At 44.2% G+C, this 16,508-nt stretch overlaps 1 protein-coding gene and 1 long non-coding RNA gene across 2 annotated transcripts in view; one reads left to right on the top strand and one right to left on the bottom strand.

Moving 5' to 3' along the window:
* The window catches only part of Tmc3 (transmembrane channel like 3), a 39,276-nt gene that overhangs the window by 6,927 nt on the left and 15,841 nt on the right, over positions 1–16,508 (top strand). Inside the window, exons 4-12 of the mRNA XM_021168016.3 lie at positions 4,512–4,593; positions 5,900–6,006; positions 6,653–6,751; positions 6,853–6,995; positions 8,417–8,564; positions 9,525–9,568; positions 11,992–12,139; positions 13,389–13,498; positions 16,418–16,496. Of these exons, the coding sequence (XP_021023675.1) occupies positions 4,512–4,593; positions 5,900–6,006; positions 6,653–6,751; positions 6,853–6,995; positions 8,417–8,564; positions 9,525–9,568; positions 11,992–12,139; positions 13,389–13,498; positions 16,418–16,496 (960 nt within the window). The remainder of the gene's footprint in view (positions 1–4,511; positions 4,594–5,899; positions 6,007–6,652; positions 6,752–6,852; positions 6,996–8,416; positions 8,565–9,524; positions 9,569–11,991; positions 12,140–13,388; positions 13,499–16,417; positions 16,497–16,508) is intronic.
* On the bottom strand, positions 4,480–11,233 carry LOC147002947 (uncharacterized). Its single transcript, XR_015047725.1, has 3 exons — positions 11,188–11,233; positions 5,760–6,098; positions 4,480–4,564 (listed from the first exon to the last, which is right to left on the bottom strand). It is a non-coding gene; the product is annotated as an uncharacterized LOC147002947 (long non-coding RNA).

The raw sequence follows: 16,508 nt of genomic DNA, 5'->3' as shown, positions 1-16,508 counted from the left end.
GGCGAGTGGATTATCCTCTCTTCTAAGCAGATAGCTAAAACTAAAATTGAATATATTATGAAATTTCCTGTTGTCAATGAGATTTCACATCTTCAAAAATCACAGAAAAAAAAATCATGTCTATGCCTGCTCATCCCCTGCTTAGTGACCCAAACAGGATAGTTTAATCTTAAGTCCCATTTAAAACCATTATATAAATACATAATTTTTCCTGCATCATGACGATACCTTTTGCTTGTTCTTTTCTTACTTCAAACCTTAAATATTTTTATATTGATCTATAGTGTCTATGTTTATCATTTTACAAAACTCTTCAATGTTTCATTATAAAATGTCTGTTCGTTTTGTTATTTGGCTGCTGGGAGATATTTAAGTTGCTTGTTTCCCTTGTTATTAATTCTACAAAGAACATGTTTGCCATTTGCAAATTATTTTGTCAGTTTAAATTCATTCTTAGGTTAAATGTAGAAGCTATAGTCCACCTAGGAAACATTATGAATATGGATTTTGGGGGGTTGTGGCTTAGTTTTTATCTTTTGTTTTGTGGGGCGTTGCTGTTGTTGTTGTTGTTGTTTTGGTTTGTGGGTGGTTTTTTTTTTTTTTTTGGTTCATGCTAAATATTACAATTTACTTTCCAAAAGGCGTAACATTTACATCATCATATGAATAATGAAATAATCAGCCTGACTTTATTACATCTGCACAAATCTTGAATGTTATATTTTAAGTTTATTAATTTAACAGGAAAAATATAAATAGACTCTTATTAAATTTTCTAAAACAAAATTTATTAACTTTCGATGTCTAAAAATTATTTTTAAAAATCCTCCAAGGTTAGGCCTTGGTGTTCATTCTTCCTACTCTTCAGAGATTCTTTTTGGTTTCATGACCAAAATAACTTCTGACTCCTTACACTAGCTGCACTGAAAGGGAGCTCATGAGGTAAATATACAGAACACAATTATGTCTCTGTGTTCTCATGTGCTTTAACTTTCTGCCAGCTTTCTAGAAACCATATGAGATGCTATGGGGAAATAGCTTTAAATAATATAAGACCTTTCATTGCTTGACTTCAGACAGTATATTTATGTATGTGTGTGAATATATCTACATATGTACATATATACATATGTACATATATACATATACACATATACATACATATATACATATATGCATACACATACATATATATATATGCATACATACATACACACACATATATGAAAAGGTGTTAGTATTTCTAGCACCATCAAATTCACTATGGATAAAGAGCATAATCTTACTTAAGGTGAAACTACATTAACAGGCTAGATATGGTGGCACATGTCTATACTCCCAGCACTTGGGAGACTGAGCAGAAAGATTTCAAGTTTGAGGCCAACCTGGGCTACAAGCAAAAGTCTGACTAACAAGCATAATGGACATCACTTGCATGAAAGGCATTCTGACTTATCAGAAGAAGAGTTTTGTAACAGAAATAGGTAACCCAAAATCCCTGCCCTGTGGAATTATCTAGTTCCCACCGCGGGTATCAGTTACTTTCCATTGCTATGATAAAATGCAAGAAAAAAAGCTACTTATGGAAGGGTTTCTTTGGGGTTTCAGTTCCAAAGCAAGTGTCTATGGTGACAAGGGAGGGATGGCAGAAGGTAGCCAGAGCCGAAAGCTGAGGGATCATGTGTTTAGTCACAAGCACAAAGCAGACAGCAAACTGGAAGTGGGGTGAGGCTATGAACACTTGAAGCCCATACTTCCATGTGACCATACCTCTTATGGCAAGGCTGCATAACTCCCCAACTTGCACCACTAACTGGGAACCAAGTGTTCAAATACCTGAGCCTTCAGGGTTCATGTCTCACTGAAACCACTGCACAGGGATTGCATCTCCAGCCCATTTAGCATTGCCTTTGCCTGAGGCAAGGACATTTTCTTCCAGTTAAGTTTAGTTTAGGGCATAGAGATGCATCAGGTACATCCTTAGAAGCGAGAGCATCCCAACTTCTGGACAAGAAAGAGCTTCCCTCCCAGCCTGACTAGGACACGGGATTGCTTGTGGTAACCCTCTCTGTACAGGGATACAAGCTCTTCTCTAGCTGACACTTGTCCTGCTTACTGTCTCCACTGCAAGAAAACACAGCCAAGGGACTCCAGGCCTGCTGGAAGTGAGCATACGTCTCAGGACATACCATACATGTTGTTAGGACAGTTATCCCAGGTATATAGATATCTCAGGTGGACAAGAGCGTCCCTTACCAACATACGTGACAAAGTTTACTAAGTATACAGATTATCAAATAACCCAAACTTACCAATTACCAGAATATTCTAACCAAAATAGAGTCACCAAAACGCAGTCAGCCATGCCCACAGTTATGGCCCAGTTCATCGGTCTTGGCGAGTTCTTTCCATTTGTTTTTCATTGGCTTTTTGACCTTGACCTAGTCTAGATTCTCTGGTCTTCTGCTGTGGGGGCTGGGGGCAATCGTCAGAGAAGCACGGCATATTTTTCCCATGCCTTCCCTAATGATGATCATCAAAAATCACCTTTTCCAATCTGTTTCTATTATTATTATATGCTAGTTATGTATATATGAGTTTCACAGTGACATTTTATATGAAAGCTTTGGATCATAGTCACCTACCACTGCTCTTTTGTCCCCCTGTCACTCCCACCGATTCCCTTCACATCTCTGAACAGCCCTCGTCCTTGCTATCTGTTCACAAATCATCAAGTTTAATTAAGTTTACTTACATGATGATCATGGATTGGGAGCTATTTCCAGGAGCACAGGCAACTTCCCAGTAGCAGCATCATGGAAGACAATGTCACACACCACCCTCCAACTCTTTCTCTGGCTCTGGAAAGCCCTTCTACATTGCCAAATGCCACATATGTGTAGGGAATCTGGCTTTTCAAGCCTCAAACTGGTAGGGAGTGCATCTCTTACCTACAGATCTAGCCTATTTTGTGCACTGAAATCCTCAGACTATTAAATGAGGAAAGGCCTGGATGCCACTCACTGCTCCTTCTACAGATAAACCAATGACTGCCCCTAGAAAGAAAGGAACTTTCTGGGGGCTCATGGCAAGACAGATATACAAGGAAAACTAGAGCTCAGACAGATCTCTGGACTTCTGTGCTTCTTTGACTGTAGGGCTTTAAAGCAGTGAGGAGACTTGGTGTTTACTAAGCCCAGGCCTTCACTAAAGGATGTTTGAGCCTATCTGCCTCTAGGGATCAGAAAGCTTGTATTTTCTGGGCATATGATGCCAGGCAGACATAAGAAAATTGCAAGAACTTAACTAGGACCCTAACTAGGAGAATTCAGAGACAGACATATTTCTTCCTGGCTACTCATACGGGGTCTGTATGATTGCTCACAGGAATCATGTCTGACTTTGACTTGGTCCTCAAATCATGAGTGAAAGACAATTTGAACTTCTGATAAAACTCGGACTTCCATGTGCAGGCAGCCGTCTGGCTTGGCAGATCCATCCAGAATGACATTATCCTGTGAGTCTGTGGCAGGACTGTGTGCTGTCTTACAGTTGGGAATGCAGTAATTACATTTGTGGCTCTTTCTTGCACAGTGATATCATTTGCTTCCAACACAAACCCGGACACTGTTTGTGTGTTAGAATGCACAGCCTTTCAATTTTGCTAGAGAGTAGAGCCGGCATGAGCCACAGTCTGCTTTGCTCTCCTTTGAGAAAAAGAATAATGATTTCATACTTTTGGCAAGTGTGTAAGTCCACAGACAAAACTCCCAAGCTAATTCCTGGCAGCTTCATCAAGGACAGAGGCGAGGATATATCTTATAAGACACAGGAGCACCTGGACTGGAGCTTATTTTCAAGGAGGATTCTAGATTTTTGGTCTCTGAAGTGCATGTAGAATCATCTGGGGGACTGGTGAGTCAGACCGATTCCTAGGCTCCACTCACAGAGCTGCTAGGGGTCTGTGGCTGGGTCAAATGAGTATCTTGCGATGCCATTCCTAATGAGATAGGAATTTCCATTTCCAGGTCCTCAACCCATGAATAGGGCAGACTGTGACCAAAAGATTATAGATCACAGGGTTGGGATGTAGCTCAGTTAGTAGAATGGTTGCTGAGGATGTGCAAAGCCCTGATCTTAATTAGCATCACGTTAAACTGGCTGTGGTGGGGTCCCCTTGGGAGGTAGAGACAGCAGGATCAGAAATTCAAGGTTATCCTTAGGTCCATGATGAATTTGAACCGAGCTTGGAATTTATGTGATTCTGCCTCCAAAAAGGAATGCAGACCCCATAGCTCACAGTGCAAGCCAGATGTCTACCACCTGGTCAGGACACAGGGAAAATAAGCGGCTGCTTTGACTTAGAGATGCTTAGTAGCCTGAGGAACTATAATTAAAGGTTCTGTGGATGTGTCCAGAAGCCCCTCCTCCACCCAGAATCCACCCCAGAACCCTTCCTATTACCAAGGTTACAAATGAGAAGTTTTCTAATCGTGGCCTCTCTTGTCTAGCTCTGGCGGAAATTCGCCCGTCTGGCCTGTAACTTTGTGGTCATCTTCATTCCCTGGGAAATGAGGATAAAGAAAATTGAGAGTGAGTATCCACTGGTGGACTGCAGGGGTGATGTGCAACTGTGGGCAGCACACAGCCTGAGACATCTGGTGAGCCTCGGCCATTATGGAATAGAGTCAGTTCAAGACACTTGTACAGTTAGAGAGGCTCTGCTTATGTGGGACTCAGAGGAAGGCCTGGTTCCCTCCCCACCTCCCAGGATGGGAAAAGTCCCCGAGTTGCCTTTCCACATTCTTCCATGGCTCCGTGTTCATTCCTAGGACATTCATTCATTGACCAACATTCAAAGGATTAGGCAAACATTTCAGAAACAGGAGTGTATCCTATTGTTAATTCTGCATCCAGTTATTACTACAGTCAAGAGAAATCATGCTGTAGATTCAACAGTTTCAAAAAGTAAGTCTAAACCTGTCACTTTAATATTCTATTAATATATGAATGTATAGTCAGAAATCATAAAAACCATTAAAGAAGATATAGTAAATGAGATCTCAGCATGGAGATCTGTTTAATCATAAAAGTGAAGTGGGAAACTGTCTAGAAAAACTGCTTTTAAATTTAGCTATTGGAAAATACCTTTTAAAGATTTGTTTATTTTCAAGTGTATGGATGTGTTACCTATATATGTGTCTGTGCACCACATGTGTGTTCTGCCCACAGAGGCCAGCAGAGGGTGTCTGGAAGAGAAGTTACAGATGGTTGTGAGCCACCATGGGGATGCTGAGAATCATATCCAAGTCCTCTATAAGAGCAGCTAATGTTCTCATCCTTTGAGTCATCTCTCTAGCCTCAGAAAATAGATTTCATAGACATAAAAAAATCAAAAGCTAGATGGGAAGTTAGAAAAATCATTTCTGATATTTCAGTGGAGTTAAATGCTCTCTAACCTTTAAGCTGAGAGGAAGTGTGTGAATACAGAACATTACAGAGCTTCTACATACCCTTTATGTGACTACACCAGTAAACACCACAATAGTTTCCATGCTGAAATTAAGACAAAAGGACCTTAGAAAAACCTTGGACTATGCAAAGTAATGCAGCATATTACAGAATATGAAAGTCTCTTAACCCATGAGTTAGTAAGTTTGACTCAGCATATTCAAATGGGTACAGCACTGGGAAGGTTGTCAGTGTTTGGGTCAACCAGAGCTGTATACAGAACCAGGGACCAGGCACAAGATGCTGACCCAGTTAAGCAGCCAACAGTGGGGGGTGGGAGGCACCATATGACATCACTCTTCCTGTGTTTGCTACTGCTGAAGGTGGGTGACAAGGCTTTCTGTGCTGTGAGGGTTGAGCAGAGCCACTCTCCGTTGTCTTTCCATAGGTCACTTCGGGTCTGGCGTGGCCTCCTACTTCATCTTCCTGAGGTGGTTATTTGGGATCAACATAGTGCTCACAGTGATGACCGGTGCCTTTGTTGTCCTTCCTGAGGTGAGGTTGTCCCAGGATCAAGGTGGGAGGTTCAAAGCCTGAGGGAGAGGCAGGTGCTATAACCTGCTGCCCTCACTGTTACACTAGGAAGGCTAGAAAGAACATGGAAAGCTTAGTAAAAGAACACAGACTTAGTCACCACTACTCAAAGTGGCCATGTGTCCCAAAAGAAGGTTTGAGTACGGCAGAGACTAGTGAGGGTAGCTAAACTCTGAATTTCATATCATGTGTGTACTTTTTCTTTTGATTACTTTCCCCAACAGGGCAATGAGGTGACAGACTGTATTTGGCCCAGGTACTAGTTTGTCTACCCAGTTTTCCAAGTAAACTACATCCTTATAAACAAATAGAGCCATTCATTTCCTCAGGACATTAGAGGTCCAGGGACCTCAATGAATCATCCATAGAAACCAGTTGCATTTATTTCAAATGGGTTTACACAGTGACCAGTGTGGGCAGGCACATATCAGAGGACGGAAAACTCATGCAGAAATTATTACTTTCTCGTTGAAGAGAATCAAGCTAAAGTGTACCATAGTCCCTAGAGATACCATCGGGGCATCTCCACAGACACCTGGGGACCCGCCATTCCTTTGATCTGGTCCCCTAGCCCAGAGTTACATGTCTTCCCTTCCTCTCTCACCAGCTGATCGCAGGCCAGCCCTTTGGAAGTACAGCCAGCAAGACCATTCCCCGGGAGCAGATCACATCTGCACAGGATCTGGACACTGTCTGGTCCCTGGGGGTAAGGCTAATGCTGACTACACCCAGACATTGCGGGAGAGCTGAAGGGGCCACAGTTCTGGGATCTAGGAATCAGAAACAATTCGAGTGCTCTCTTTGCAGGGCTACCTTCAATACTCCGTCCTGTTCTACGGGTACTACGGAAGAGAGAGGCGGATCGGGAGAGCCGGCTACCGCCTGCCCTTGGCATATTTCCTGGTGGGGATGGCAGTGTTTGCTTACAGCTTCATCGTTCTCTTAAAAAAGTATGACTGTCTGTTTCGCAAGACCATGTCAGGAGTTAGGTTAGAGAATGTGTGACCTCACCTCCTGCCAATAGCCCTGTTAAAGTTACCAGTCACTAGAGCCATTTTATGGAGGAAGAGACCAAGACTCCGAGTTATACTAAGTTTAGCCAGCACTTACTGTATGCTGATTACTTTGTGCAAGGCTCTGTGAGGGGTCTGATTGGGACAATGCCATAGCAGTACTAATAAGATGTGTCCAGTGACATCGAGGTGACCAGAGACAGGTGAATGCACACAGCTTGTGTGTGTATCTGTAACCAGGCGGTAAAGCATACCACTGATGCCTGCCATTCACCATTGGGAGGGGGATCACAGTATAAAAGAAAGAAAACTGGCTAGAGCTATGAGTCCTGCAATGTACCGCTGTGAGCTCCACCAACTTCACCCAGAGCCCTATGGCAACTTTCTTTTCCTCTGTGTGCATGTTGACTCCGAAGAGTACGAGGCTCCCTTCCAGGTTAACATTCTATGCTTCTGTGTAAAGCTAGGGAGTCAGAGGGGACAGGGTTGGGGGAGGGGGGGATATGCAGAGTTGGCAAAGGAGCTTAGGGAGAGCCTGGCCCTGGTTACCTTATCTCTTGCCTTTGGTCTACTTTGCTCTTTCACCATTGCCACGCCCCCTATTGCCCGGCAGCAAAGTACACACAGAGGTGCTTATTAGAAGCTACATAGCAAATGAATGGGCAAACCCACAAACCTTGAAGAAATGTACAGTGACTTGGAAGGGATCTTCCGATGACTGAAGGCTCTCCAACTTAGCTCCTGGTATTCTCACAATCCCTCCAGAACAATTTCTATCCTTTATTGGGTGTTATTTTTTAAAAGTAACTCAGAGCAGATGAGAGAACAAGAAATGTAACTGGGGAAGAAAGCCAAGGCTTATTACTGTAGAGATAGCCTAAAGGACCGAGAGGGGGAATCTCCTGCCTTAAAATATGTGACTGTCCTGTGCAGGAGGGATCGGCAGTTTTGGTGATCACATGGGGAGGAGTTACCATAGGCAGAAGCTTCAGGAACACAGCTTGAGCCCAGAGAGCAGGTGAAAACTTTACCATCACCGCCGCAGACATGAGACCTCCTGGGACAAGCAAACCTGAATGGCTGTTGATCACCACAGTGCTGACAGGGTGGTATCACATGGTGGACTCATGTGATAATTACCATTGTCATTTCCACACAGGTAAAGGATGGGCCCGAGGGTCCAACTATGGTTAAAGTCCAGCCAGTGTTCTGCTTGCCAAATAGGAACTGAGGAATTATGTCAGAGGACAGCTTTGCCCAGGTTGCATAAAGGCTCCATGTCAGGTTTTTCCACTTCAGAGTGGGTGATCCCATCCCTGAGACATGCTCTTGTGATCTCACTAGGGGCTCTCTTGCAGGATGGCTAAGAACTCCCGCACCAGCCTAGCCAGTGCTTCCAATGAAAACTACACCTTCTGCTGGCGGGTGTTTTGTGCCTGGGATTATCTCATTGGGAACCCAGAGGCTGCAGAAAGCAAAACAGCTGCCATCTTGAACAGCATTAGGGTAAGTGAAGGCTGTGCTATGGAGTCCTGGCAGCAAGGCAGTCAGTGCCCCCTGCTGGCAGAACCAGTACTGTTCTCTTCCATCACAGGGCAAAAGAGGCAAAGAGGTGACCATGGTTGATAATGAAAGCCAAGAGTGGGACTGGTGAGATGGCTCGGCAGCTAAGAGCACTGACTGCTCTTCCAAAGGTCCTGAGTTCAAATCCCAGCAACCACATGGTGGCTCACAAAACGCCCTCTTCTGGTGCATATGAAGCCAGCTACAGTGTACTTACATATAATAATAAATAAAAAGAAAAGGAAAGAAAGCCAAGAGCCCAACAAATGTGGGAACAAAAGCTCAAAATGTCTTATTTCTGCATAGTGTCCCATTGTCTTAAAATTTTGATTTGTGTATTTTTAATAATTTACACAATGGATTGCTAAAACCTATACATGAATAAATACTTGTGCATTGTGGATATAAGCTTTTTAGCTTAGAAGTTAATGTGATCAAAATCAGAGATTTGGGTCATCTGAGTGTCATAGGCAATTAAAGGAAACCTTATTTTGGGGAGGAAATATCTCCATGATTCAAACTATCACAGCTCCTTTTCTCCATTCTTTCTTCCCAATCCCCAAATATTTTGCATAATTGACTGCTATATAATTAATATTTAATCTACTGCTACCAATAGAAACTTACAGAAGAGAGTCACAGATATTGAAGATAAGAATTAAGATAAGAGAGTGGGGATTTTTGTTGTTGTTGTTAGTGGTGGTGGTGGTTGGTGTTTTGTTTTCTCTTTAGACCCAGACTAGCTCACACCTACTATGTGGGCAAGCATGGCCCTAAAGTCTTGATCATCCTAAGGGCTGGGATCACAGTATGAGCCATTATGCCCAGTTGGATACATTATTCCTAGTGCCTATTGTTGGTTATAAGGTTAAGTCCTAATGCGATATGTATTTTTCCTTCAAGGAGGCCATACTGGAAGAGCAAGAAAAGAAAAAAAACAAAAACATGTAAGTATTAATATGCCCATTCATTAATTTTTGCCTCATTTGGTACAAAAAAATTATCAAGTTGTCCACATTCATAATTGTTACACTCTTTCCTCTTGATGTCCATCTCCTTAGTAATACGACCTGGGGGATCTCGTTCTTTTTCTACAGCAGAGCTTCCTCCTGCAGAACCTGCTGAAACTGGACGGGAGGTCTAAGACTCACAAGTTTCCTATTCTTTGACTTACATAATAAAATGGCTGACTTTGGTAATAATTTCTACTTTGCAAAGTGAAGGAAACACATGAGTTAGGACTAATTTGTTTAGAAACAAATCTCTGAGTTCCTAAGATACAAGGAACATCCCATTCACTCCCATAGCCTTCAGAGATGACCACCTGGGGGCCAGGTTTGTCATGAGATCTTTAAACAGAGACCCAGTAGAATAGGAGGACACTGCTGTGAAGGGGCCATGGCTCTGTCCTCCTTAAGGTAAGCATGCCCACTGGCCTCATGTCCTTGATGATTTTATAGTCCTTCTGTTCAGGTAAATGTGTGTCTACTGGCTACTGGGAATGGTGGGAGCAGGGGCAGAGCTAAGAAGAGCTGTACACAGCAGCCGGGAAGTATGGGTCCTAGCCCTCCCTTACATAAACCCCAGTGACCCAGAAAGCTAGCCCACAACCTTTTTGACCTACATTTCCTCTCCACTGAAATGGCAGGATAGGTCCCATCAGGCATCTCAGAGAGCAGACAACAAGCCCACCATAGTCATCAGCAGCCTCTGAAAGCAACAACCTCAGTTCAGATTAACATCCCTGGCAGTGGGATACAGAGTCCGGGTCTTTAGCAGATCTAATCAAATGATTTAAATGATCCCTGGAATCTGAAAACGATAGCCACTTTTAAGTTTATTCGCGATCCAAGAGGTCTTACGCAACAACTCATTACTGGTGAACCAAGGATGAACAAGTTTTCTCATTCTTCTTCCGTAACCCATAGTCCCCATCCTGTTGCTCAGAGGAAGACAGAGATGTAGCAGGTACTCTGGACCAGGGGAGACACAGAGGAAGAGGAAACTATCACTTGGCCACTTCACTCAAGACAGCTGTGATCAGGAAGGATGCCAGGGGCTTGGCCATGGGGAGGCAGACTTTGTATCCCCCTGCTACATTCCTCCTAACTGGTGCCTAGTGGATAATATGATCCTGACAATGATAACTGTGTGCTCTAGAGGCAGGTTGGATGACACTGATGGACCTAGCTCTCTCAGTGTCTTCTGCCCCAGTGCTCCACAGTTCAGGGTCTATGCTATTTCCCTTCCAGAGCAGGGAATAACCATGCTTTCTAGCTCATTATGTATTCCTTTTTTACCTGGGAGATGGCATTCACCATCTCATTTAGGATCAAGTTTCTTTTTATACCAATGAAGGGCAAAAATTTGCATAAAAAGAAATATCTTGCCCTGCCCACGCTCCCCTGTAGTAGGACTTAGGAGGAGTGGCTCAATTCTATGTGCCACTTCAAATCATCTTTCTCCAGGCAGAGCTGTGCAAGCTTGCCTGTACCTAGGTTAACTACCCCACCACTGCCCTGGGAGGTACTCAACAGGGTCCTGGGCCACACTCATGTACTCTTACCCATAGAATGAGTATGCCATGGAAGACAGCACCTATGGACTCCCCCAGGGCTCATGATATGGAATGCTGGGGTGGGTCCACCAACTGTCATCTGAAAGATGAGGCCAGTCTTTCTCCCCTCCCCATTCTTCTTTTGCCGAAAACTTTATGTGAAGCACTGTGTGTTTCACAGGACTCTAATGTGTGAGTGTGTGTGTGTGTGTGTGTGTGTGTGTGTGTGTGTGTGTGTGTGTGTAGAGTAATACATGTATTGTTTAGTGTACATGTGCATAAATATGTGTGCATGGATGCCTGAAGTATACATTGAGCATTTTTCCTCAATGCCTTTCTACCTTTATGGTTTGAGACAGGGTATCCCACAAACTCCAAAGCTCATCAATTTGACTAGACTCTCTGGCCAGTGAATTTCAGGCATCTGACTATCCCTGCCTCCCCAAAGCCAAGTGCTGGGGCTACATGTACACGCCACTTTGCCTGACATATTTAAATGTTGCCTCTCAGAATCTGAGCTCAGATCCTCATGCCTGCATGGCCAGCACTTCACAGCTGAATCATTTCTTGAGCTCTGTAGGACTTCAATGTGAAGCAACAAACCTCAAACTAGAACCTACATACTTGCATCCTAAAACCAATGATGGATGGTTTATTTGTTCCAAGCTGCTGTCTGGCCAAATTTACAACTCTGTTGATCTCTCAGAAAGTGAGAAATTGGGGGCAGAGGAAGCAAAGAGGCCCCGCAGCAGGGGGAAAGGCCCCTGGCCCCAAGTCCCGCCATCTGCATCCGAGTACTGCTTCTCTCTGCAGGGCGGTGACTGTCTGCCTGAGAATCATTGCCAACATCCTGGTGCTCCTCTCACTGGCTGGAAGCATCTATCTCATCTACTTTGTGGTGGACCGGTCCCAGAAGCTGGAGCAGTCGAAGAAGGAGCTGACACTTTGGGAAAAGAATGAGGTACCCAGCTACTAGCAGCTATGTTCTCTAAAGCAGGGGCACTTTAATAGGGATGCCAAAATTGCCTTCTGTATGCTTCTTTAGTGAACTAGACTGAAGTATCTCTAGAAATGAGTACAGCCTTCTAGTTCTAGAGTAGGGACCAGAGGCTTCAGCGCCAGTGCTATCAAGTCCTGGTTAAAGAACTAGGAAGATCTTAAGAACTCCTCCAGGTGCCCATACTGATCCTTATGGTTCAGTTTTTCCATGCTCACATCTGTTCCTTTGCATCCACATCCTTAGGCATGAGCACCACCACAGAGCTGCATCGGTGACTGTACTGACCCACGCATGGGCTTCAAATCCCATTAGCTGCTTCTATCCAGCCCTTAGGTCATTTCCAGAACCAGTCACATAAACTGTTTGTGTACTAAACAACCCACCCATACATAAAAATTACCCAGTAGATTAGGGAGAATGTCATAATTTATAATAATGGTGACTGTTGTCCTAAATGTTTGGCCCAATTTACCTGCCAAGATGTGAAAGACAAAAATAACTTCAAAACATCTTTTGTATTACTCGGATAAAAATAGCATCCATTTTAAAAGCAGTGAGATGGGCATACATCTATCCTGTGTGTGTTCACCTGTGCTCAATCATTTCCTAGAATCTGAAATATAACAGGAAGTCTTTCTCACATCTTCTTGTATTTTATACAAGTTATGTGGGTTAAGTAAATTTGTACCTTTTGCACATTTATGAAATGGCAGATTTTTAAACATCTGTTCCACAATTATTTCTTAATTTAGCTCAGACATTTTATGTACCAGCTTAAACTCGCCTTTCTTCTCCCTTAAGTCCAGACAAACAAGAACCAGGCACAGTTCTCAAGATAATTAATCCCCTGTGTACAGAGGGATATTCAATTACTTCTCTGCCTTCCCCTTTCTGATCATAATAATAGCAATTATTTCCATCTTCCAACCAAGGTCAGGGAGGTATAAATACAATGCTACCAAAGCCCAGACAGCACATGTAAGTATCCTCCTGACCCTAACAGAGAGTTTCAGAAAGGAACAATCCTATGTTGGAGTGGTGGTAGCCTGAAAAAAGGGATAACTCTAAGAGAGATGTGGGGAGGTTTCTAAGCAGGGGCTCAGTGTCCCTGTTAACTGACATTCACATTGGCAAGTGGCCAAATACAAAACCAAGTGTGGTTGAGAGAGTGGGGGGGGGGGGGCTTGAGGAGCCTATACTCTCTCCATAGGTAAGCGTGGTGGTCTCCCTCGTCACCATGCTAGCACCGTCTGCCTTTGACCTCATCGCTGCCTTGGAGATGTACCATCCACGGACGACACTGCGCTTCCAGTTAGCAAGGTAGAGCATCCTGGTGGGAAGAGCCCCAAGGTGGTTCACCCATCAGCCATCCACAGAGGGACTGAATCACTGCAGAGCTAAAGCATGCTGCTGCTTCCCCACATGTAGAAGAGACCTTCCCCTAGGGAGATTGCTCAAGGAAAGCTGGCAGCAGTAGGAATGAAAGGAGTGGAGTCAGAGCAGGAGGGAATAGAATAGTACCAGTAATACAGCTGGAATTATAGGTAGAGGAAAGAGGAAGCAGAGAAAGAAGAGGATGAGGGGCAGAGGGGAAGACGGAAAGCAGACAGGAAATGAGCTGAGCAGCAAGATGATGGAATACATGTCTTGTTTTCCTCATGATTGAATTCCTCTGTGGTTTGACTGAGTGGTGGCATAGACCCACACTGTTTGCCAGACATGATGTAGACAGCTCATGCTCTGCTAGTAAGGCTGGATGATGGTATGGGCTGTACCAAGACAGCCAATAGCTGCCACAGTGAATGTCACATAAACAGATGTGGCCTGAGAAGACTGTGTCCAAGGGAACATCCCAAGACTGCCTCCTTGAGAGAGCTACATTCATGTCTAGCAAGGGCTTTGTGGGTATCTTTCTGGAAAGCTGCTTTTCTTCCCTGGGGTTTGGTAAACTCCAACTCACGCGCTGGTAACCATGGTGTAGGAGGTATCAGAGGCATGATCAGTCACTCACTACTCTACCTGCGCTGGCTTCTCCAAGCCATCTCCTGTGACACCTCATGACACTCTCTAAATGTCACACCACTCTGAGAATGATTGGTTCTGCTCCGGAGCCAGTAAATATCTTCTGAAAAAGACAGGACAGTCAATCTTTTAGATTCTGTCATCTATGCATTCATGTCTGTCCTGACTCCAAGCTCTAAGGGAAAAGCATTAAGAAAGCTACAGCTAATAGGTCAACAGAGAGCTAACTGCCAGCCCTTTATTTACTAAAATAGGTAAGGGTGTTGTTTGACTTGGTGACTCCAGTTTGCTGAGTCCTGAAACCCTGTAGCTGTGAAGATAGAAAATCATTACTAGAATGATCAAGGAGTTGACCAAAACCCCACAACATGGGCTAGACCTGGGACAAGGCTTGGGGCCACCTCGTCCTGCTGCGTTCTGTTCCACTCTGCACCAATCCCGCCTGGATGAGAAGTACCTGCCTCAGATCCTTCCTTGCCCACAGGCACTGGGGCGAATCGATTCCATTATTGCATTTGGTGTAACAGCAATCCTATTACACAGATTGGTCTCGTTTTTCATACTCAAAACTACAGAAACAGAGCCACAGAGAGACATAACCCCAGACAAATGAGACATAATTCTGGTAATAAGAGCAAGACATATTATTTCAGTTCCATTAACTCACCAGCAGACCATGATACCTTTCATCCAAGATGCAGTGAGAGCTCAAGCAAAAGCCCAGGCTCTGCCAAGAGCTAATTGTTTCCATCTTCCTCCATCCACACATCATTGAAGGGGCTGTGACCCACATAGGCTAAGGTAGATGCCGAGGTCACCTGGGATGCCGCATAAAGGAGCCCTTTTACAGCTTCAAAGGAAAGGAAAGCGGCAAGGGTGTCTACTTGAGAAGCTGCCTCTACATGGAGTCACTTGCATCCCACAGAGATGGAAGAGGCCAGTGTGGATGTGTGAGTTGTCATTTCCATGTGGAAGTATTCTCCTTAAGATAAGATCACTGGGATGGTGGCCACATTTGCACATCACTGACCCAGTGAATGATCTGCAGAGGCTGCTTTCCTTGCCCATCTTCTTCTTCATTTGTTTTTCTTTTTTAATGATGTGACCATTTATTTTTACATATATGGGTACACTATAGCAATCTTCAGACACACCAGAAGAAGGCATTGGATCCCATTACAGATGGTTGTGAGCCACCATGTGGTTGCTGGGAATTGAACTCAGAACCTCTGGAAGAGCAGCCAGTGCTCTTAACCATTGAGCAATCTCTCCAGCCCCCACCACCACCACCACCACCACCTTATTTCTTTAGGCAGGTTTCCCATAAGACCCAATGCTCCATCGCTGGCAATGCCAGGATGTGTTTCCCAAATATTCCACTATAGAACAGACATTGTGTCTATAATGACTGGCACACCCTGCAGCAAGCAGATTCCACTCTCTGGCAGCTACTAGCCTGGTGTAACTGTAACACTGCCACTCTGTGCTTCTGTGGAGCCCAGCCTGTACTTCCAAGGGTGGGTGCTGGAATCTCCAAGTGGCCTGCTGGCCCTTTCAGCCTCATGGACTGAGCAACTCTTAGCACTCCGCAGTTCTATTCACTCATTCCTTGAATGGACAATGTAGCATAGACTTGCTGGGAACTGGGTGGAATGATGCTAGGTAACAAACTCACAGACCAGAAAGCATGGGCCACGCACTGTGTCACCCTGCATTAATTCACCCATGGTCTTCCTGCTGCACTAGTGTTTCTAACAGGCTACCGTGGGATCATCTGGGAAAGACAGAGACTCCAAACCTCACCCAAACCTGCTGAAGATAGATGTTTCATGTAGTCTAAGTTTTGTTTTATTTTTTACATTATCCGTGTGTGTACATGTATATATGTGCCTGCCTGTCTGTCTGTCTGTCTGTGTGATGCATGTGATGCACATGAAGGGCAGAGGACAACCTGTGAAAGTGAGTTTTCTCTTCCCACCATGTGGCTCCTGAAGATCAAAGTCAAAAGTCAGGCATGACCAACAAGTTCCTTTACTTAGCCATCTCACCTGCCCTGAGAAAAAGCCTGTGGCTTTTCAATGACAGCACAAAGAAAGCCTCATGCTGTGCCCACTGTTTTATTAGCATGTCCATGATGACTTTGAACTCCCTGGTAGCTCTAGACTGCTGGTCCTATGTATGGTGTTCTTGTTTCTCAAGACAGCTTGTGGTTTTCAGGGTCCTGGTACTGTATCTAGGAAATCTCTACAGCTTGATCATTGCTCTTCTGGACAAAGTGAACAGCATGAACATTGAGGTGAGCATCCCG

Source organism: Mus caroli, unplaced genomic scaffold (genome assembly GCF_978045245.1).
Source record: "Mus caroli unplaced genomic scaffold, Mus_caroli_1 scaffold_8, whole genome shotgun sequence".
NCBI lineage: Eukaryota > Metazoa > Chordata > Mammalia > Rodentia > Muridae > Mus > Mus caroli.
Note: the sequence above shows the minus strand (reverse complement) of the source record. Positions and strands in the feature narration are given on the sequence as shown.